At 37.9% G+C, this 24408-nt stretch overlaps 2 protein-coding genes across 5 annotated transcripts in view; one reads left to right on the forward strand and one right to left on the reverse strand.

Annotated features, from left to right (window-relative positions):
* The window catches only part of cacna1c (calcium channel, voltage-dependent, L type, alpha 1C subunit), a 155299-nt gene extending 138306 nt beyond the window's left edge, over window positions 1-16993 (reverse strand). Inside the window, 1 exon segment of the mRNA XM_051892297.1 lies at window positions 15948-16993. Coding sequence (XP_051748257.1) covers window positions 15948-16074 — 127 coding nt within the window. The 5' untranslated portion in view covers window positions 16075-16993.
* On the forward strand, window positions 7949-22464 carry dcp1b (decapping mRNA 1B). 4 transcript variants are annotated; one of them, XM_051892298.1, is made up of 10 exons: window positions 7949-8199; window positions 9212-9370; window positions 9553-9593; window positions 9858-9985; window positions 17012-17078; window positions 19179-19302; window positions 19461-19583; window positions 19669-20298; window positions 20468-20629; window positions 21569-22464. In XM_051892298.1, exons 2-10 carry the CDS (start codon window positions 9227-9229, stop codon window positions 21647-21649), a joined length of 1500 nt encoding a protein of 499 aa, XP_051748258.1. In that variant the 5' UTR covers window positions 7949-8199; window positions 9212-9226; the 3' UTR covers window positions 21650-22464. The 4 variants fall into 4 exon arrangements, with proteins under 4 accessions (XP_051748258.1, XP_051748262.1, XP_051748260.1 ...); XM_051892302.1 differs by lacking the exon at window positions 7949-8199 and adding an exon at window positions 8670-8692; XM_051892300.1 differs by lacking the exon at window positions 7949-8199 and adding an exon at window positions 8862-8886.
* The last annotated feature ends 1944 nt before the right edge of the window (window positions 22465-24408 follow it).

Genomic DNA, 24408 nt, shown 5'->3' on the forward strand with positions numbered 1-24408 from the left:
AACTTCACGAAATCAACAATATCACCAAAGAAGTGTGTTTTTGGTTGTGAGGGAAAGATAACCTTGCTTCCCAAAGAACCCAGTGTTCAGTGGAGCTGAGAGATTTGTTCTCATGCATTACATTGATGTGCTCTCGATATTTGTTATTAAAATAACCATAGAAACTGATAGTTGCAATCACTTTTTTATTGGTTAAAATGAATGGAGAATATCTAGTGTTTTTCCGTGGCTGCTCGAGCCCTCGGGATCAACGCTTATGGTTTCATAAACAAGGCCCAGTTCTACACTGGATTTACAGATTGTTTGAAACTGAAAGATGGAGCGGTCACATCGATAATGATCCTGGTCATGAGTCGGAACCGCAGGTGGTGAGTAAAACTGCTTCAAATGTCTGTTTTGTTGACAATAGGCGCCTAAGTGCATATAATGCAAACAACACGAACGTAGTGAATTCATAAATTCATTATTCATCATTCACTATACGCTATATTCATTATAGTGATTCAAAAGTTATCCATGGACAATGCGATGGTGTATTGTGTGTTTAAATACAGTTGTTTAGCTGACCATTGATAGCTTGCAGATGATCTCTACACAAAAGCTGTGCATACTTGTGACTCTAGCTCCGCTCACAGGACACGCCTGCAGGTGCTCGGCTGTTTTCGGAAATACTCGGTACAGCGTATGTATCTTTTATAAATATGATAAAACTAAAGACTTTTTGGAGATATGAAGGATGCACTACTACTCTATAGGTACTTAAGATTAACATGAGATTGGCAGAAACTGTGTGTGATACCCCCCCTTTGAGTCAGAATGGATTCTGATTGGCTGTCGTTGTTTTATCGTTCAACAGCTGGAAAAAAAATTATTCTGAAAGTGATCCCAACAATATCTTTATATTGTTATCGCTATAGCTGGGGTGTGGACAGTGCTATTCTTTTATACTTAGAATGATTTATAACTATATCTTTATCGTTATCTTTATAGTTATCATTCTTGGTGTGAACGGGCCTTCAATGTTTTTTGGAAAAAAAAAGTCTCTTATGCTCATCAAACTGCATTTATTTGATCAAAAATAGAATAAAAACAGTAACGTTGTAAAATATTATTGCGACATTTTACTAAGCAACCACCTACAACACCCTAGCAACACAGTAAAAAAAAAAACTTAATTGTGACCAAATAACAGCATATTGCCAGCCACAAACCCTAGCATCATAGCTACTCTTTTACAGACAAATGCTAGTCATATATTCTTCATAAAAAATGCTCACCGTTTACAGAAATACCAACATTATAAAGCATTAAAACCATTTTAAAAATATAGCAACTCAACTATATTTTACTCATTAGTAAAAGTATTTTCCATAATATTGGGTGTAATAAGAGCAAACCATGCAGTATCACCATAGTGCACTTAACCTTGCTCCAGGGGGATTGCCTAAGCAACAAGTGTACTGTGAGTCACTTTGGATAAAAGCATCTGCTAAATGACTACTTAGTGTTCAGCATGTGATTACCAACATATTAAAGTAACATACAACAATCAATTTAAATACAGTAAACATATATGAAAGCACACTGGCTAGAAACCCAAGCACTGATGTAAAGCAGAAGCGAGAGCAGATGATTTGTGCTCTACATGCGTGTTTTCACAGACAGCTAATATGCCCTGAGTATTGCTGAGACCAAACGCACTCCTGTGATCGTTCTGTTACGACACCTAATGTGTCCCACAATCCCACAGTGACCAGCACCAACTGCTCTGCAGACTGAGAAGTCTCGCAGACAATGCAGCCTCATTAATTAGGCATCCTAAGACACTTTGGCATATTTCAACATGTCAAAAGTGAATGATTAAATAGTGATTATATATAAAAGACTGAAGTGGCTAAGTCTTTATATCTAGAGAGAAACCAAAATCAACTGGATCTGTAAAGATCCACATCTTTGTCCTTACATTTCAGAATACTCCGTCAAATGAGGAAGGCAAGAAACTGGAGACGATCTCTGTGTGACGGCAGATGCTCTTAGTTGCAGCCACGGCAATAAACAAACTGACAACTTTCTCGGCTTCACCGTGCTCATGAAGGATTTATGTTGATGCAAGTTTGGCTGCCTTAAATATTTGTTAAGTAAACATTAAACAATGCTTTGAACAAACAACATTAGTAAACGTATTCCAGGAATCTAACAACCTGTGTACACTTGAGTGGGACTTTGGTGACCTGCATGTGTTTGACAGTGAAACAGAAGCAAGAAACACTTGATTATTCTGCACTGCTCTGAGGAAGAAGGAAAAGTCCGGGACAGATCGCTTGTCAGACAGAGAGTCATCCGAGATGGCGTCCTAGAGGCTCGTCAGACATTTTGAAATCTATCATAAACATATTCATTTAGCTAATGACATGAATTACCTGTCAAATGAACCTGGCACAATGCCGAAGTAGGAAAGAAGCCAGATAATGCCACCCTCATTACCAATGAGCATCTCAATCAATGAACATCAAGGGAACCAACAACCTTCAAGAAAGAAAAAGAGCGAAAGAGAAAGGAATGCACATACTAAGCACTCGCAAAACCTTTAGAGCCATTTCGTAATGAAACGCTGTAACAATGCTCAATAAAAAGCCTCATAAATGACTGGTGTGACACCATATCGAAAACTCATCACAGTGGCATCAGTAATGATTGCATTAATTCAGCATTTTTGCCTCAACTACAGAATAAAAAATCTTACAAAACATGTATGCGTGTGTGTCTCAGTAACTGCTTGTTCTGACACAAACATTCAAGCACTTCATGAGTCATATTTAACATTCCAGAAAGTGACGGTGTATCATAGTGCACAAAACATGCTTTCCGTTTTCCTGTTGTTTGAGTGTTTGTACAGCAGAAGAGGTTTATGTTTGGCTGTGATACGTCGCTCTGCCCTGGACCTGTGATTGACTGAGGCTGTGTTTACCTGAAAGCCAGTCCTTTTCAACAGCAGTAGACGACAACACAACACAAACATGAACATCTGCTGTGCTACAGGCCACCATGGAGATCCTGCTCTGTTAGGACACAAATGTGCAGTCTACTAAAGGCTAGGTAAATCATTTAGTTAGGTGCAAACAGTAAGTTTTTTTGCTCAGATTTAACAGGCTTTTACTTGTCCCAATAGCACCAGTGGATTTGGACTTTATACTGACACCTGTCGGTCTGGATGCATGAAGTTGTTTACAAAGCTGTTTGTTTATCTTTCAGTTTTGTTCAAAGTTTTTTCCCCCTGCCTCATACTAAAAACATTAATAAAACATTCTTATTCTTACAACATATTACATCCTTTGATTTAATCTTAATGATTTTTTTCACATTGTTGGTAGATGGCTGTGCTTTTGTACTTTTACCCTCTCTACAGTGGCTGTTACATACTTGTTTATGCTTTGTAAAGTGTCTGAAAGCACTTTATAAAATAAAGATATTATTTTAATAATTATTATTAGTAACAATCTATTGGACGACACAGCTGGTCATGTGATCGCAACATGGCAGTGCCCATGAGGAGGTGAACGGCTTCACCCAGAATTAAACAGTTTGGTCTAAAAAGACTGATATCTTATGCGAGAATACATCGTTTTAATATTTCTCAAAAGCTTTGTTTATGTCATTAAGGATAAAACTTTTCTAATTAGCAAACAATTACTGAGTGCACATTTAAGAAAATGACAAGTGATAGCCTAAAAAATGTGCTTCATGTGTTAACATCTAAATGTTACTTAACATTACTGAATCAAACTAAATATATTAAGTTAAACCAACAAAACTAAATTTAAGGGTGAGATCAAGTAGAAATAGCTCTTTACTGTAACAATTTCAGGTTACCACTTTTTACAGTGTGTCGTGATATTTCAACATCAAGAGGAAATTTGTAAGATACAAATCTAAATAGAACAAAAAGACATGCTGATCAAAGATAAACGTTTACTGTCAAAGCTGACAAAACAAAGCATCTAAAATTAGATTCGAGAGCCTTTTCCCATCATTGTCACCCTGTTTCTATTTTAATACCAACAAAGAGTTTATGTCAGTTTATTCAAACTGAAAAACGGGCTATGAAAACGCACAACTGTCCCTCACAGACAGCGCTAAAGAAACATCATTATTTCAGTTGTCATAATCAACTAGCTTTTTGCATGACAGATGTGCAGTGGGCCTGAAGGGGCGGAGCTACATTATTGACCGCAATTTACAGGTTTTGCTCGGATGCGTTTGTTCACTCAGGTGCGGCAGGTGCGCGCGCGGGGAGCTGGCTTATCGCGAGTCGCGCTGTTGCTATGGGTCGGCAGCTCCGTTGCCACGGCGCCAACAGGCGACGGCTGGAGGCCCTGGATGGAGGGGGATCTTGTAAAGGGAAAAGGACTTGAGGCTCCGCGCTTTTCGCAAGCGTTAAAAGCACGCAACCTGTGGAGACTGCTGCGCCACACCAGCTGTCTCATAAGAAGAGAAATTCAACAGATGCACACGAGAATGAGGGGGCATGACTGATGGTGCTTCATTTCACCATTTGAGATGCTCTGAACAGAATAATCACTGTGAACTGATGCGCCGATGACACCACCCCGAGTTCATTTGAGCTGTGATCAATGCAGTCTGGCCACACAAAATGATTAAAAGGCCATTTTAAATCTGAAGCAGCTGACAGGATAATCGATTGACATCTGTGTGCGCGTCTGTGACCACATGATACATGATCAAGCCGTGGCGTGTCCATAAGCCGCCGAACGAGCCAACCAACAAGTTCATCAACTACATGTACGCATTTCCCTCCAAAATAATAATAGAATATCAGTTGGGCATGAGTGGTTATATTTCATGACATTTGTTGATCGTCCTCCAAAAGCGATTTCAGTGCGCATAGTGTGTTTGAAAATGGAAAGGTTCGGGTACACCCCCGCGTCATGCCCATGATAATGCCAACACACTCATCATACACCCCCCAAACACATCCATATGGCACACACACATAGTTTCCAAACAGAGGGAAGACAAATAGAGAAATTACCTTGATGGTTTTCAAGGGTGTCCTCCGGTATGTACATGTTTTTGCTTTCATTTACCATATATGTGGTCCAGCTTTATCCGAAGGTGAATGAAGAAAAGGTTGTAAAAAAAGAAGGGGGTAGGAAAAAACAACCCAAGGGAAAGAAATGAAAGAAAAAGGGGGGAGAAAAAAATGAAAAACGCAAAGCGTAAGATATTCCTTCTCTTGCGGCTTAGTTAATATTACCTGATCCCCATTATGGAGCTAAAGATCAGGAAAGGATATTCGCAGGAACCACCTAAGAAAACGAACCAGTGCATCTTTGGAACATCCGGGCCCTACCTAAGAAACATGATACCAGCGCCGCTTGCTGATAATCGATAATCAAATCGGCGCGATTCGCTCGGAAACGGTTCGAAAAGGATGCTGCAACAGCCAGAAGAAGCGCAGGAAAAGCGGGCGTAGTTTCAGAGACCGTTTCAGAAAGCGCAGCAAAAGGTAAAAGGTGTGTATATTCCAGATCTCACGGGCTTCAATCTTCGCATATGATCGACTCCATCTGAGATGTTCCACAACACAGGCGTAGTTTGCGTCGCGCCTCGTTAGGAAATAGAGTGCAGAATCGGCCGCGTCCAGTCCATATTGGAGAGAAAGGGGAGTAGTCAGTCTGTGGCCCTGCGGAGTGAGAGCGCACACCACCAGCCTCTCTGCAATGATCTGACGACCAAACCCCCTCCCCTGTAGACTCCCTGACTGCTTCCAGATGTGACTGCGCTAGAAAGGAGAATAAATCCTCCACGCTTTTCCACACGGGCTGTATCTCTTGAGGGAGAAAGCAAACTTGGGAAAATAGAGTCAAATCAGCTCTAACACAGTGAAGCGATTCAATCTCTTTTACAGTCCAGAATCATTTGAGAAGGTGATTTGTACCACAACGAATCTGGTGTAAATAGGCTCACCGTCACGGCTCCATGCACCATGTTTAGACATTATCCACTTCCTGCTGGCTGCTGGGATGCCACTTGAATGGGTGAATGTTGAGTTCCACAGCAGCAGGTGTCGGACTGATTTTTCCCTTCAGCTGAGCTTTAACCGACCTGATCTTCCCATGGCAGGACAAGCTGCTTCCTGAGGACTGGCGGGCTCTGATAAAGGGGACGATGGGGCCTGGGAATTTCTGCAAGATGACTGAGAATCTTTCATCAGCAAACGGCCTAGTACGAATTTAGCAGGCCCTTCCCTGGTCCCTCCCTCCAGCCATGAGAAAACTTCACATGTCCCAAGAGACACCCCTGGCCCCAGATTATCCTTTCTCTCTCGCGCTCTCGTCTCTGTGCATCAGAATTGCAGATTTTGAATATTCAATCAGTCAGAAGAATCATAATGCATGTAGAAGGAAGGTGACACACTCAGAACTGCAGGTTTTCAGATGTTCCCCTGGATGAAGGAAGGCTCCCATGTTCATGGACGTTCAATCTACGGCCAAGTTCTTTGATTGAATTTGGCTTTGAACAAAAGTTCATGACAGAGGTCAATGATTTCCCTTCAGCATCCTCAAATAATTGATTAACTTTGGTATGTTTATACAAAGCACAGAGGAAATGTTGACAAGTGCCACCCTGTAATCATGAGCTTCTGGGAATCCAGGGATCCAAAGAATCACGGGAATCAGTACAGACAAGAAACTGGTTAATTCGCCACTTCAAAGATTGCAAATGTCCTCCCAACATTTTAAATGACAAGACTAATCATGTCTGTCTGCACACTGAATATGATATACAACAGGTCATGCTCTACAGCTACAGGCTACATGATCCTTGTACTGACACTATAATTATATTAATTTACTAATTACTAATTAACTAAACATAACTGAGGCGACACATCCACTTCCTTTCTGTACTGATTCTTAACCTATTTGTCTCCATGCAATGAGAATTAAGTGTACTAAACAGAAAGGTTTTAGCCTTAAGGTAAATGGTAGGTAATTGATAAAGTTTACTATCTTTCTGGCAAGTTTTATCAGCTGAAACATTCACGTGTACATAAATTCAAGATTATTTTTTAAAAACATTACAAAACTGAACACGGGCTGATGTCTTCTCTGGAAAAGGTTTAAAATCCTGCCGAGAACGATGATAAATTATGAGTCATTGTGTAGTGGTGCCCCCTAGTGGCTTGTGAGTAAAGTGTTGTTGGGTAAATTGTCCTTTAGATGGTAAATTGACTTGAGAAAGACCATGGGAAAGACTAGTTTGACAGTCACCCTGAAGCAACCCTGGTGTCTTGCTCAAGGGCACAATAGTACCATTCAGTTTAGAGGTTTTCCCTGTTGTAACCTTAATGTAGAGTGCTTACTTGAAACTGCTTTTTTAAAGGTGCACTCGGTTTTTGTTTGTTTATGTTGTGTTGGCTGGCATGACAGTTGTTGTGAATGCAGCATCATGCAAAAGCATTATTCGGTTACTAATGCAGTTGTAAAAATGCATCATTTGTAGAGAGACTTGATACATTCATTAAGTCAAAAGTGTCAGATAATATGGGGGCAATATAGAGATAAAATAAATATTTACGATAATGTGATTTTTCAAAAGTACCATTAATAAAACACGAGGGGGGAAATGTACACCTTTAAATAACAATAACAGAGGTTTGACTTTATTAAAACTGCAGCAAGACAGTAAAGCTTCTGGTTTTAGAAACAATATATTCCAAACAAAAACGTAAAACTTCAAATTATCATGCCTACCGGAGCAGGGATAGTGCAGTAATGCTAAACTCTGCAGGACAGTGACACTCCAGGACCAAGTTTGGACACCCTTGATGTAAATTAAAGGTCTGGCGGTCTCAGGTGAGCTCAAGCCAGCTGTAGGGGGCGGTGCTTCAGGCTCATCGGTTATTCAGACTCATTGATTACTTTTCCTGTGTGCGCACTCACTCAGCGATCAGCTCGTACTGTCTGCTTGTCAGCGCAAACATGGCGAGAGCGGTAGCGGGACAGGAGTTAGACAAGTGAAATAAAGCTCTATATTTCTATTTTACTGATTTGAAGAACATTGAAAACATATACCAGTAGATCGGAGGGTGAAATAAAGTGCCTCAGTGCTAATTTACAGAGTTGAACCTCGTTTTAAAGGAATTTTAGGATTTGTGCTATATTTTAAGTGCAGGTAAGTTTCACTCCAGTTCGATCTACAACAGAGCTGCAGCTCACCAAGGCCTCTTTTATTTAATTTGTAAAATTATAGATGCATGAATTATTCCATTATTAGTGGTATTTTCTAAAGCAAGCATCAGTGTTACTATTATTCATACACGGTTGGGGATTTGGGCAAACTGCTAATCCGCAATATGAAACTTCTGTGTGTACTTTCACGCCTCAAATCCAGATGCGCTATTATATTTTCTAAACCAAGCAATCGGATTCACGGATTGCAGTGAAGGAGGGACCCGAACCAAATCTAGCAGCCAGAATACATCAAAATACTTGGGGGTGGGACAAGTAAATAACCAGTCAGAATACCGTAGCAACCGCATAGGATCTCCTTTTCAACCACACTTCATCATGGATGTGAATTTTGCACGGACACGGACACATGTGTTTTAAAAAAAGGCCGCCTTCACTCAATTGATTTTATATATAAAAATGCAGCCCTGATTTATGTAAGTTTATATTAAACATTGATATTCACAACTATGATTTTAGTTCATTTATTTAACTAATAATCTTAAGCCTACTTTTATCAAATATTTAAATGTATGTGTATCGTTTTAAAGTCTCATTAAATTTATATCTACATTTCTAGAGTTAAAAAAAAGCAGACTGTTGAAACACAACTGGGCTGGTGGAGATTGTTGTAGGTACAGCTTTTGGTCATATATGAGACATACATGTACAAGACAATATGCAGGAATGCAGAAAGTACATTTTACAAAACTTCAGTGTGCAAAATAAAGTTTACTGAACTGAAATATATTTCAAATAAAAGGAGATTTCTGTGCAAATATTCTGAATAGGCTATGGTGATGTGTAAGGAAACAATTGCCTGAGGAGTAATATGGTTACTGTAGACTATTTATTGAGGAGCCTGACAACTGTTGGAAATAAACTCTTTGATTTGAATGTTTTAGATTGTAATCTCAGGCATCTGAGTCTGAATGTTTAAATGTTTTTATTTATAGAACAGGGCTGGAGCCATGACTGCAAGCACAGGAGGCGGCGGGAACTGTTTATCCATGAGTCTGTCTGCCCTGAAGAGGCTCGACCCTTATATCAGCAGCATCGCTGACCTGGCCAGCCAAGTAGCACTCTACACCTTCAACAACACCTCTAATGAATGGGTAAAACAATGATATCAACACCAATAATGACAATATTAATGGGTAGCTAGATTAAATACTAGCTATAAATATTAATGATTGTAAGTTACTTAATGTTAGAATTACTTATGTCTAAGTGATATATTAATAAATAAATAAATATATATATATATATATATAATGTTATTTTTTTTTTTCTGCAGGAAAAGACAGATGTGGAGGGAACTCTCTTTGTCTATAACAGGTTTGTATGTTTTCAGATGTTTTCAGCAGTGAAGCAACACACATACACACACATGTGGTCCTGAATCAGAGCCCTAGAAATCTAAAGTGGTGCCAAGGGTCACAGAAATAGCCTGCATGATATTCCTCAGCCTTCTGATATAATACACTTGACTGCACTAACACTGCAAAACTCCTACTCACAGTTTTTTTAGGTCCTTCAGACTCATAAGGTTTAGTTTCCCACTCATGTTGTGAGTTTTAATCTAAGTTTTCTGTGCATCAGGCTTGCCTCCCCCAGGCACGGCTTCACCATCCTGAATCGCTTAAGCATGGACAACCTGACCGAACCCATCACTAAAGACTTAGATTTCCAGCTGCAGCATCCATTTCTTCTGTACAGGAACGCTCGCTGTAAGTTGTGAAACAAAGCTCAAATGCATCAGAGTAAAATATTTTAAAGAGTAAAAGTAAAAATGTAAAAAAAAAAAAAAAAAAAAAAAAAAAAAGTATATATAGTGATATAATAATGCATATAGCCATAAGTATGTAGATTTAGTTGATTGATTGTTCAAGTTGTTTTTCATAAATGATTCCTTACATAATGTGGTGAGAGGAAAGTATTTATGTGTTATAACAGATCAGATTAAAAAAACTCAGTGTACATTATACATTTACATTCATGCATTTGGCAGTCACTTTTATCAAAAGCGACTTGCATTGCATTTGAAATTTACATTTGATCAGTTCTTGAATCCTCTAGGAACCCATAACTTTGGCGTTGCTAGTGCCAAGCTCTAATGCTTGAGCTACAGGAATGCCTTCATGAGGGATTGTAAATAAGATTTTGAGAGATGGGCTCATCTAGTATTTATTGGTCTACGCTTTCAGGGAAATTTAAAATTCTGGTGGTCAGCAAACAAAATTATTTTCTGTTTACATATGTTATTAAGACCTGTCTTGGGTGATCTCATAAGTAATGTGCATTTAATTTGCATAAACTTGGGTTGAGTCTGGTGAGTAGGTGGTTCTTTGCTGTTGTTCAAACACATGAGTGTTTAAGGCCCCGGTATACTTCATTTTCCACGTTCTCCTCTTGCACAGTTGAGGAAACCTTTTAAAGTTACTTCATGACCATTGAATGCAAGTGGATCTTTGTTTTGAAGCACTCAAATCACTGTGCATCCATGCACAAGGCTGTGAAGACAAAAATCGGACATCAGCCAACTGGGCTAATGACAAAAATCACATCACTCAGACTGTCCACAAGCTGAAGCAGAATGTGGGAAGGGAAGTATACTTTGGGCTTTATAAGTGCAATGGTTTTGACCACCCTGAATGTGGTTCATGTGAATGAATTTCAAAATGATTTGGATCCCATTTGGGTGTCCCATTTTGCAAACATTGTCAAAGGGATAGCCTGAAACGGATGTTAATACCAGGTGTAAACAGGGCAGGGAGCACACGGTGGGCATCCATTCAAAAATTAAAGAACTTAGCAGTAAAAGTGTCTCTGGATTGAGAGAGCTGTCAGACTGGCGTCTGTGTGTGTATGAGATCAGAGATCACTGGCAGGCGTGCCTGCATGAGAGGCTCCAGAGCCACAGTGCCTTATATGGTGCAGAGAAGTGTGTGTGTTTCTCTTCCAGTTTCCTGCCAGCATCACAGAGCCGACCAGCCAATCGTGATTAGATAACAAGCCCCTCTCACACGCACACATGCACAAACTTCCAAGGAAATTCATGATAAAGAGACCTGCAAATAGAGTGCATGCGAAAAAAACTTAGGTAGTTCAGGCTGATTAAATGAATCATTGTAGATCCTGACAGTCCAAAACTGATGTTTGAGCTTTCCAGTGAATCCATGCTACAAGTGTCTGACGGGAACCTCTATACTGGCTGCCTCCGTGTCCGCATATAGGAATTATTTGTCACCAAGTGGTTTTTTTTTATCTCTGCTGCCTCAATGATAGAATGTTGTGAGTGGTAGCCAGAGCCTTGCTCTGTGGTTGTAAAGATGTTTTAAGTGGTTGTTAGTCAGTGTTGATACTGTATGCAACTACTAAGGTGATCTGGCTCATTCTATGGTGTTCTGGGTAGCTGCTTACAGAAAAAAGAGCCCACCAACAAGTCTCAATGATAAAGAGTTCTGCAGGGATGACATAATTTTATAGGCCAACCTGGAAGTTAGCATCACTCAACAAAGAAATTTTCCAGAAATTATTATTGCAGAAAATAAGCTCTGCAACCAACAAAAGTTTGTTCATCAAGATAATCTTCACAAATTAAGTCTGAATTATCAAAATTATACAAATTATCTCTTAAAAGATAATTATACTACTACTAATTATACTACTAATAACAATATACAACACACTAAGGATTGATGAGCTGCTAGGTTCATGAATATTAATCACTTTGTCAGTGTTCGCTTAAACTGATTTGCTGAAATCAAAACAGGATGGAAATAGATGAGCACCAGCCAATGAGATTGCCGTTTGTGCATTAGTTTTGCCCACTACTGGAGAAACCGGCATATCTTCTGCTTGTTCTTAAAGGATTAGTTCACTCTGGTACCAAGTCGGTACTGAAATTTTGAAAATGTGACGATGCCAGCATTTCTGTAGTACCGGAAGTACAGAGTATCCGGGTATATTCGGTACCCACTGATAGGGCTGTGCCAGTATTTTACGTGAATATGACACAAATGAAGCACAAAGCTTGGTTTACAGAAGAATAGGCTAATAGGTTAGCAATTAAATCTGACATGTGAGTCCATACATTTAAGCTTTGTCGGCTTTGTATTCTGTTTTGCGAATCGCGATCTGGTCACCCGATTAGCAGAGAATTTAACAATATTCCATTAGTTATTCCACTGAACATGGAATCTCTTTCTTTTCCCAAATCTTCACTCCCACAGGGGATTATAAACGTTTCTTCCTTTGGTTCGCTTTTAGGCCTATTATATTCACATTCTTTACTGTGGTAAAGTAGAAAAAAAAACACCATAGGACAGAAACCTTTTTGCTTGCATGTCATTTTCTATTTAACACAGTTTGTGCTTGTTATTAGACTTTATAAGGAAAGTCAAGTTTATTTGTATAGCGCGTTTCACACACACCGGTGATTTTTAGTTTTGCTTTCTCTGGTAGTGCAAAATCAAACATAGCCCGAATGTCTGAAGATAAAACTAGCTCTTCAGACCTTTTACAACAAGTGTCAGTTGCTTGTAACATCAGGAGATAACATGAAGATATTATTAAAGAGAAAAGGTCTCTTTCCTGCTCGTGTCCCACATCCCTCTCAAAGGGCAGAATGACGCATCTTTGTGTGGAAATAAAAAAATGAATTTTCTTTAGAATAATACCTAACTTTCTTATTATTTAGATTACCATTATTTACTGATGTTTATTTCATAGTTTTACTGGTTGTAGTGTGTCGTTTCACTGAAGGAATAGCTAAAATAAATACGCACGTCTGTTTCAAAATGGATGCTTGAGCATTTGTTTAGGCCTATTTATTTTTTTTATATTTCAAAATTTATTTAATTGAGGTATATATACACACACAAACATACACACACACACACACACACTCCAAATATTTATATGTATGATTACCATCATATTTAATGTTTTTAAAAATAGGCTAGTTAAATAAAATAGTAAAATAGTTCCAACATTTTCCTGTGGTACTGAAATTGGTACCAAGAACCGTCAAATTTTGGTACCGACTACTGGAATTTTGGTACCGTGACAACACTACCCCAAGCTTTACTCACCCTCAAAGGATTCCTAGGTGTGTATGACTTTCTTCTTTCGGATGAACAGAGAAATTTCTGAGAAATATTAATAAATATCCTGACGCATCCAAGCTATATATTGGCAATGAATAGGGTTCACGAGTATTAGGGCTGGGTATTTTCACGATTCGATTCGATTTCTATTCACATGCTTTCGATTCGATATCGATTATTTTGGATGTAGTATATCAGATACAATACATGGCAAATTTTCTAGAGGAAAAAAATCTCAACTAATGCTGTAAACTACACATGGGAGTCAGTTGGTACTACATTACTATAATATTGTTAAAATTAACTTATTTATAATTAACTTATTTATATACAAACACTTAAATTACACTCAATGATGTTTTTTATAATAACTAAAATTTAGAATTACATAATCATATTTCTACTCCAATTCATTTTTTTGAAATATAAACATTTAAATTGTGGCTGTCATAACTGATTTATTCAAACATGCATTAAATATTGAAGAACATTAAAAATTACAATGAATATGTAACGGTGCATATCTATATTTTTCAGATAGCTGACTTTCTAGAGTTCATTTTTCTAGATGACTAACGAGTTTATGGTCACTGAATATGGTTTTTCTGAAAATGTGACATTACGTGACATTGTTTACAAGCTGTTATATTGACGTCTTTCCGAGGTTGAAACACTGATTGAGCTATTATACGAGACATGATACGGATTTCAGTAAGTTGTACTGTATATTTTAACATACCTTCAGATGTTTAGTCATGTTTATTTTGCGCTGTAACTGGTATTAAAGCGGAGGAGAGGATGTTCACATGCGCTCCGTGCTGCCGCTTCTCTTTAACTGAGGTGCTAAAGTGATCTGTCACGCCACATTTAACAGCGCCAAAACGGTATTTATTTTTTGAATCTCATAATAAGATGGACGTCATTTGAAATCTGAGACTTTGCTTCATATCAAAAGTAACAAAGCACAAGGATTATTGCGATTTATTGGATGGGAGGCACGCTACATGTTCTGTTCATTCATCAACTGAAAACAGACTAGACTAATCGATTCTTGGGATTTAAGAATCGATATCGGTTCATAAAAATGAGAATCGATTAAAATCATGAAATCGATATTTTTTACCCTGCCCTAATGAGTATGAGCTGAAGAAAGTGCTTACATCTACATCCATCCATCCATCATAAACGTGTACAAGTTATGAAGTAAAATATCTAGCTTCCGCCAGACTGCCTTCCGTATTTAATGTACGAAGAAAGTTTAAAAACTCTTCCAGTTCAAAAATCTTAAGCTATGTCCTACGCCTTCCCTATTTAACTTACAGAAAAAGCTTAACTGACGCGACACCAGTTCACACTTTTTTCGTAACTTGAATATGGAAGGCGGTCTGGCGGAAGCTAGATATTTTACTTCATAACTTGTTAAATATGATTTTTTTTTTTTTTTTACACAAACGCATCGCTTTACTTCAGAAGGCCTTTAACTCTCTGGAGCCGTGTGGAGTACACGTACATGGATGTAGATGGAAGCACTTTCCTCAGCTCATACTCGTGAACCCTGTTAACTGCCATTATAAAGCCTGGATGCGTCAGTCCAGAGCTAGTCACTAGAGTTTGCTGTATGACATCAAACACAGGTACGCTGCGCATCCATTGAGCTGAATTGGAAAAAAAACCCCTCAAATCTCAAGCCCTCAGTCAGAGTGTTCAGCGAGTGAAAATATATCTATGCTAAACTTACACACACACTCTTGAGTAAAATCTAAGAATTTATTAGCCAATGGCTAATGAGACATTTAGTCACATATGCGAGTGATTACTCCCATTGTAAAGGGTTTTAAAAGTGCAAGTATAAACACAAGGCTGTAAAAGCGGACTCGTTAGTCGATGAGCATTAAACGTGATGACATTTAATGTATCTGACTACCTCTATCATCCCGTTTTGCAAATTGTTTGCAAAACCATTCAAAAAAACTTTTGGCTTAAAAACAAAAAAAAAAAAAAAAAAAAAAAACTAATTTACAGGTTTTTAGAATCAAAACAATAAATATCAGTATTGTAATTTTACAGTTGTAAATGTAAAACAAAATTATTATTACTATTATGATTTTCTTAAATACTCTTTAATTGAAATTGCAACAGTAATATATATATATTTTTTTGTTTTAGTAACTTTTATATGTTTAACAAACTTTGGAAATTTGGTTTTTAAAAAAAAATGGCAATCTTAATTTTTTATTAGAAAAAACGCAATTAGAATTTTTTTCCCAAATCATGCAGTCCTAATTTGAGGTATTGTTCATGTCCGTTGCACAAACGGTTCAAGAGTTACTTTTAAATACTTGGTTAATAGTTTAATACTTGGTATGGGTAATAATAATGCCTTTTACAAACACTGCTAATGAGGTTTCAGACGGGAAGTAAGACCTACACTGTCCATCTTCTACACAGTGCTCTCCCTCATGTGCCAAGGGTACTGGATTCTGTCAGCTCGTCTTTTAAACAAACTAAGTGTTGTGGCTGTGATTTGTGATGGTGTAGCTGGAGACTTTCAGCAGGACTGTTGAGTATACGCAGATCTTACCTCCTGGCCGCACAAATGTGTAGCCCAGCTCTCTCTCCGACACAAGCTTTCCTTTGAACCGCACCTCTACTTCCTCCTCCAGTCGCTCATGCTTCAGTCTGCGCCGACTGAACAGCCCCCGCAGCATCTTCTTTCTCTTTCTGAGATTTGAATCCTCTGCAGATTGAAGCTTTGGTCTGTTTGAAGTCGGTCAGAAGTTTACAGTGTCCTCAGTGCGTGTGTGGATTCAGCTCCATTCAGTAAAAATGCAGCAAACACTCCTGCACTCTGTCTGACACGAGAGAGGGTGTACAGTTTGGGTCTCTGTTTTTCTTTTCTCTTTGTTGTGTTTTGCTAAGTTCAACTTCAAAAGCATTTGTAGTGTCCTCTCATCCCTCTCTCTGTCCTTCTTCTTGTTCTCCTCCCCCTCTCTCACTCTCTCTCAGATGTGTTCCTCAGTTCCCAGGCAGTATTTTGTTTGGGTTTTTCCCCAGGCGCTGACTGACCCATGTGGTGCTCTCTGCTCTGAGAATGAACGGTTGTGGATACAGCACCAGCCCTTTCTCCCTTTCTCTCTTTTTCTCTCACTCACTCACTCTCTCTCTTACTGCTCTGGGTTTTGTTATCTCTCCGCTACTTCTGGAGGTGAATGGAACAGGTCCTGATTCAGCTGTCAGCACCAGGCTCTAAGTTTAGTTAATGAGGGATCATGAGGAACCACAGTCTGAACCCATCACTGAAATCTCTTAGTTGTTCCCAATATGGTTGTTCATGAAAATGGCCAGTGACTGTTGATACAAGCATCTGAAGATTTCATCTTGGTGTTTAAAGACATTTTGGTGTACTGGCACAGCAGTTGGCTCCAGTTCTGCTTGGGCACTTGGGAGTTTTGACTGTCTGGGAAAGGAATGTCAGCTAGAGTGGAGTGTGTGTATGTACGATGGCATTTTGAGTGCATGTATGCTGTCAGTTTCACTGGTTATTCTGATCATGTGCTAAACATTTGTATTTTCTTCTGATCATGACTGGTTTTGATTTAAATGTGATTGATATTAATATTAATCTGTGTATATATATATTGGCAGTGTCCATCTACGGCATCTGGTTCTATGATAAAGAAGACTGTCAGCGTATAGCGGAACTCATGAAGAAGTGAGTTTTTCCCTCCATTTGCAAACTCGCACAACTTTCTCTGCTCTCACTTGGGATGATTCTGGTTCTGATTTCAATTTTATTTAATGATTCCTGTTCCTTAACAATTCTCTTAATGATTCTTCTAGGACTTGTATGAGAAATCATAACATATACTTAACATGTTAATGTTTGTTTTTTTTTCTTTCAGAATATGTCTAATAATTAAACCTTACACAGTAACAATACATTTGAGACTGATTCAAGGTTTTTAACTTAACTATTCATTACAAGAGCCTACTTATAAGATTTATTAATTACCAAACTGGCTACACTTATGCTGCAAACAACAAGGACAATGCAACAAAAAAACAACTTGTATGATTTAATGCAGAGGTGTCCAATCTTGCTTCTAGAGGGCCACTGACCTGCAGAGTTTAGCTTCAACACACATGCCTAGAAGGTATAGTGATACTGTAGACCTTGATTGGCTGTTTCAGGTGTGTTTAAATAGGACGTGAACTAAACTCTTGCTGCATCCCAATTTGTTTACTTATACTATGCCCTTAAAGTACATACTGTGAAGGAAAAGTACATACTTTTGTGTGAGTAGCAGAAGAGTTATAGTACTAGTAGGCAAGCTTTTGGACCTACTTCGTCACAATTGCATCTTTAATGGACCTGTCGCTTAGTTGCGTGCATCCTGTCACCGTTTAAACTACCCTATCAATCATCTTTTCACAGTTAAAATTTAATTTAATTTTCTACTGTATTGGAGAGAAATGTAGTAACCTGTTGGGTCCTACTTTATATTAGGTGACCTTAACTACTATGTACTTAAATAAAAAAATAAGTACAATGTACTTATTGTGTTCATATTGTATCGCAAAACATTTTCTGCTATTGAGGTGGGATACGGGTAATGTTAGGGACCGGTTTGGTGGTATGGTTTGGTTTAAGGGTGGGTTAAGGTGTAAGGGATGGGTCAACAGTGTAATTATAAATGTAATTACATGCAGGAATTTTTTAAAATATAAGCACAATGTAAACATATGTATGTACACAATTAGTACATAGTAGTCAAAGACGCATAATATAAAGTGAGACCACATGTTGATCTGCCAGTTGTGGGTCTTTCATGTAGAGAACTCTCCTCTTGTATTTGCATAATGATGCATTTAAAATTTAATGACCAACAGTATCTTTATAAAAGTTCACAATGCTGTTGCAGATTAAATATAATGTGGATAATATTAAAAAAGTATCTTTTTGTCAGGTTAGATACTGATTATTAATCTCTCAAACCCCTTTAATCGAAAGGTGCGTTCATGCCATGTTGTAATTACCGAAATTACAAGATTTCAACTTGTAAAAAGCATTTACATCCTCGTAGAGCTTGTAATTACAGTTTGTAAGATGTGAATTTTCTGAGAGCGCCTACCTGTACCACTTGACCACTGCAGATCTGACTGCATTGATAGTGTTGCCATAGAAACGCATAATTCCCAGTCCGAGGACGTTAATTGCTTCGAATAGAATGTCAAGTGTTGTCATCTCGAGGCTACGGTAATCAAATCCTTGTCCAACGTACAATGGTTTGTGGGCAATATTATTCGTTAGAATGTGCATGGATCTGCACTTGGGATTCTAACCGGAAAAAGTAGACCATCCGGGTATCTTTGGAATACTTATTTCAACATACTACGATTTGGGACACACTAAGTTCTAATTTTGAAAACTATTTAGGATGGATAGTATGCAAATTGGGAAGCAGCATCTGCCTGAATGTGGCCCTCAAGGAGCAGGATTAGACATCCCTGGTTTAGCAGCACCCAATCTTTTTCTCTCATCACAATAAGTTCCAACAACAAGCTTACAATTTGTCTTTGTTATTTTGTTCTTTTTGAGGCAGAGGAAAGTATTTTTAATACTTTGTTCCATTTGGCACAAGTTCAAAAGCTGTTAACAAAACGAAATATCACTACAATCTTTTGCTTCCTGTAAAAAACAAACAAAAAACAAAAAAACAAGAAAAAGTTCAACAAGAACTGGCTGCTGATTTCTAACCCTAGCTCTCACTTTCTCACAAACACACTCACTCTTTCTTTATGTGTGTGTCAGTTTGGCAGGGCAGGAACAGCAGTTACAGCCGCAAATAGTGACTGGCTGTGTCTCTCCGCGATCAGCAGAGCAGGGCGTGGATATAATGCAGATGCTCACTAAAGCACGAGATGACTATGACAAGGTGAGGCACACAACAAGTCTTAAAGTCTTTTCTTAGACAACTATTAAGGCGCTTCATATGCACTAGAGGTCGCCAGTGCACAGTACAGTTCTCTTACTTGTGTTTTTTTTTTTTTTTTTTTTTTTTTTACCCCTTTTATTTCTTTCTTTCTATTTAAGGGAAAACTCAGCGAGCCAAAAGAAATTGGCAGTGGTGGTATAATCTATGGAAACCCCCATCTGATCAAACCCATTCCCCTCAAACCAGCACAGGATGCACACATTCAGGGACAAACACAGCAGGTGCAATCTCTCAGCATGTTTGTGACTCAGTTTGTGTTATCTGTAAATGGTTGAAAGTAAAAAAAAAAGTTTTACTCTCTCTCAGGATGGAGAAATGGACTCAAAGCACCTCTCAGTTGTCACTTTGTTTGGTGCTCAGTCAAAGCCGGACTCCGTCTCACCACAGCCCAGCTCAACTGTCAGCAGGGTAGGCCCAGCACGGCCTGCAGTGGCTCGCTCGCTGTCTTATGATGATCCTTCTCCGGCAGGTGGCGCTATGGTGTCCAGCACCCCCATGCAGCACTGTCCAGCCATCCACAAGCTCATGTCTGGTTCGTTGCTGCAGCCTCTGTCTGAATCCCAAGAGAGCCGTCTATGTGAAAATGGGGCTGCCCAGAACCAGCCTGACCCAATACAAAAACTGCTAATGAACCCTCCTCCGATGGCAGGGACCCCAGGGATGCCTTCCTTACAATTAAATCATGGAGAGAGTGGGGTGGGGCCCCTAATCCACCCTATGGCTAAAGCCTCAGGGCCAGCACCAGCGCAGCACCTGATTTATGTCCCAACTAAAGCGTCCACTGCTGGAGTGGCAGGGAATGTGGTGTCGCCTCATGAGCTTCTGCAGAGGCTCACGTTGGTGCAGCAGGAGCAAGAACTCCACCCACGTCAGGAGCTCCTACAGCCCAGTCTGACCACCAACAGCTCCAGTCTCAGCAAAACCAATCCGACTCAGGTAAAATAAATCAGTCTCAGTTATTTTGATTAAACTATTTGGGAATCTTTAGGCATCTGTTGCATGTATGCTCCTTACACTGGCATCTTCAACTTTCAGATAATTAGTAAGTCATTCTGCAGCATCCTGTATCTGTAACCTGTGATTTAATATGTGTGTGTGGGTACAGGTGATGTCACCACAGCGTATTCCAGCAACTGTAGCCCCCAACCTCCTTCTGTCACCCAGTGTGTTCGTCCAGACTAAAGCCACAAGAGCAGAACCAGAACCAGCTGAACCCAGAGCACTTAGCAAGACTCAACTACAGGCCACACTGCTCCACCTCATCAAGGTCAGAACCAAACCCGTCCATCTGGATTGTTCCAACATTAATAGTATAGTTTAGAGAAGCACCAACATTTTGACTTAAAACACAGCTTAATGAGTGTGAGAGATTTCTTTATAAAAATAAATTTTATAAGTAGTCAAAACAGTAATATTGTGAAATTATTTTATTAACACTTTTTCTATTTGAGGATATTTTAAAATGTAATTTATTCCTGTGATGTCAAATCTGAGTTTTCAGCAGCCATTACTCCAGTCTTCAGTGTCCTTCAGAAATCAATCTTGATTGCTGAAAACAGTTCTGCTGCTTAATTTTTGTGGAAACTGTGATACCTTTTTTCAGGATTCTTTGATGAATAGAAAGTCCCAAAGAACAGTTTTAATTTGAAAAATATTTTGTAACATTATAAATGTCTTTACTGTCATGCTTGAATAATCTAATGCTTCCCTGATTAATAAAATTATTAATTTCTTTAAAAAAAAAAAAAAAAAAAAAAATCTTACTGACCCCAAACTTTTGAATGGCAGTATATACAGTCAAACCAAAATGTATTCAGACACCTTGAACATTTCATTCATTAATACAGCTTATTCACTATAGTTTAAAAAAATGGTAATATAAATTTTTGGTTCCAAATTTTTATTAATTTTACTGGTAGTATGAAAAATGTTTGGGTATAATATGTCACAGTTTACTTTATTTTGCTATCCTTACATAAATGAACTATAGTGTCCTGCACCCACTAGTAAAAAATATATCAAAAATGTCTAATTTTTGGTTTGACTGTATAACATTAATAGATTTTTGTATTTTCTATTTAAGTCAAGAAATTTTCTTTTTGCGTAACCTATTACTGTTGATTAAATAGGACCCTCAGTCTTAGTGTGTTTGACAGTGATCGCTGCTCTACCTCTTATGCTTTGTTTCTCTGTTTCTGTGATTCAGAATGATGCCTCATTCCTGGACACCATCTATGAAGCATATGTCTCCCGTTTTGCAACAGACTTCAGCTCAAAACCATTCTAAAGGAGGAACACCATCTGAGCGTGTACATATACATGCAGCTTTCACGCTCAGAACACACATCTGCTGCCCATCTCAGGACTACCCTGCTGTTCTGAGTGTAGCACCCAATGAGTTCAGCTCCTCAGCACCAGATTCACAACAGGAAAACCAGTTTGGGTGCAAATTGTATCATCTTCATACTCTAAATTGAATTATCTGAATGTTACATCAGCTTTGAATTTTAGATGTTTTTCACAAGTGGGAATCTTAAGTATTTTATATTTCTTGGAAGGAGAATTTTATAATGGAAATTTAATTTAGCTTTCAGACATCAGGGCTGGAAATGGCTGTCTGTTAAGTTGGAAAGACATTCTCCTTTTAATGAAGGCATTTTTACCTTTGCATATCTAAACAGACCCACAAAAGAAGGAAAAAACAGGACCCTAGCCTCAAATATAATAGAAGTAACATGACGAATGACAAGACAAACATGTCTTGTCTTGGTTTCTATTGTCTTCATATCACAGCTGACACAGGCAGAAACCATCTTCACCAGTCAGCAGGAATAGTTTATTCATTTTAATCACATCTTTAAATTGAATATCAATTATGTTTAAATGTACAAACAAAAGTGTACATATATATATTCTATTTTTCTATGGTGTGTTACTTCTGTTCTTATATCAACATGCTGGAATATTTTTAGGTTTAATTTTTTAAAAAACAAAACCCAATACCATGTCATCAGTGTTTCCCAATCAGTGGGTTTAAAATTTATAACTATTTTTATTTTCTTCCATTTGTTTTTCTTATTAAAATAATATCCCAACACCCCATATAGTGTATGCTCTCTAATCTTATTTGTTATCTAGTTCTGGCTTTATAATGCTAAGGTATGGCTTAGTAAAATTAAACATGCTACACATGGATCTGTCATGGCTGAAGACTATTTGAAAGGTTTCAGAATACACTACCATTCAAAAGTTTAAGATCACTAAGATTTTTGTTTGTTTTGAAAGAAATTAATACTTCTAGGAAGTATTCAATTGATCAAAAGTGACAATACAGATATTTATAATATTACAAAAGATTTCTATTTCAAATATATTCGGTTCTTTTGAACTTTCTATTCATCAAAAAATTACAAACGTTTCCACAAAAATATTAAGCAGCACAACAGTTTTCAAAATTAATAATATGAACAGTTTCTTGAGCAGCAAATCAGCAAGAATGATCTCCGAAGGATCATGTGACACTGAAGACTGAAAATTCAAATTATAATATTTATTACAATATTATTGTTTTGAGTGTATTTTTGATCAAATATCGTGATTATATATGATTATTATATATAAGACTTCAGAAACATGAAAAAATCTTGCATGTTGACAGGTTTGTCTAACCCATATCCATATCAACTAGCTAATGACTTTTAAATGAAAACAAATCTGTCTTTGGCCAGGGGTAGCATTATACAGTCCTCCACTGGACCACATTCAAATCTCTGGACTTTTGTTTTGTTTTGTTTTAAGGTCCGTTCGCACCAATAACGATAACTATATTTGTGTCCACACCAACGGTATCGTTCTGTTTATTCTATGCGTGTGCTGCAGTTTTGTTGTCTTTCACTTTAAATGCTCAAGCTCTTTAAAGAAAGATGGATTCTGATTGGCTGTTAATGTTTTTATCGTTCATCTGCTGGGGAAAAAAAAAAAAAAACAGTCTGAAAATGAGTCCAACAATATCGTATTGTGTGGACTCTCTTTAGAACTATTTTTAGAAATATATCTATCATTATAGTTATCCTCTGTGTGAACAGGCCTTTATTGTCAATATTTGTACAGTAAAGTATAATCGTTTAAATCTCTTTAATTCCGAGGATTGTTTACCTGACTTACAAATCGAAATCCTTAGTAATTACAAGCGACTGAAAAAGTCATGAAATTTGATTGGTCAAAAACTGTGGGAACCCCATTAACGAAACATCTTGCTGCCCTCCAGTTTCCCCATTTAATAACTGATTGTGTGGATTTATGAGCAAGCAGCTATCATAAGCATTAGCACTGATGAACTCATAAGCAATCTCAAATAAGTGCTTTAATCTAGATAATATGCCAACAACAGCCAGAGTGCTGCCAGGAGTGCATGTGCTGCAGTCATGGGTGAAAGATTGTAAACATACCCTTAATGCTTAGACTGTGTGTGTTGGATTCAGCTGATGTGTATGGTCTATCCCACCCACATACTGTCACATTACAACCCAACGGTTTGAATACAGGAAACAAGGGAGGATCACATGTAAGTGTGTTTCCCTCCGGGTATTTTTGTACCCTGTGTAAGTCAGCAATTACAGATTGGTTTTATTACAGCATTTATATTTGGCATCAGTAGAGTTTATTTTCCTTGACATTTAGATAATGGAGTTCTACACCAACTTAATACAACAATAAACAATCAAAAATAATTCATAACAGTCCTAGCCAGATGCATGGTTAAGAAAGAGTGAATTTATAAAATGAATATGCTGAAAATTGTAGGTTGCCTTCTATGTGGGGATTATACAATGTAGGTTTTGAACAGAAATATGTACTTGGATGAAAACAGAAAAGAAAAGAATAGTGCTAAAAGGAAACTTCTTATTCTTTCTATCTATATACTGAATAATATATATACAGTTTGGAGTCGTTTTTTTTTATTTTTTTTATGTTTTTGTAAGAAGTCTCTTATGCCCATTAAGACTGCATTTACAGTGGGCTTCACAAATATTGGCACCCAAATAT

This window comes from Ctenopharyngodon idella, chromosome 4 (assembly GCF_019924925.1).
Source record: "Ctenopharyngodon idella isolate HZGC_01 chromosome 4, HZGC01, whole genome shotgun sequence".
Lineage (NCBI taxonomy): Eukaryota > Metazoa > Chordata > Actinopteri > Cypriniformes > Xenocyprididae > Ctenopharyngodon > Ctenopharyngodon idella.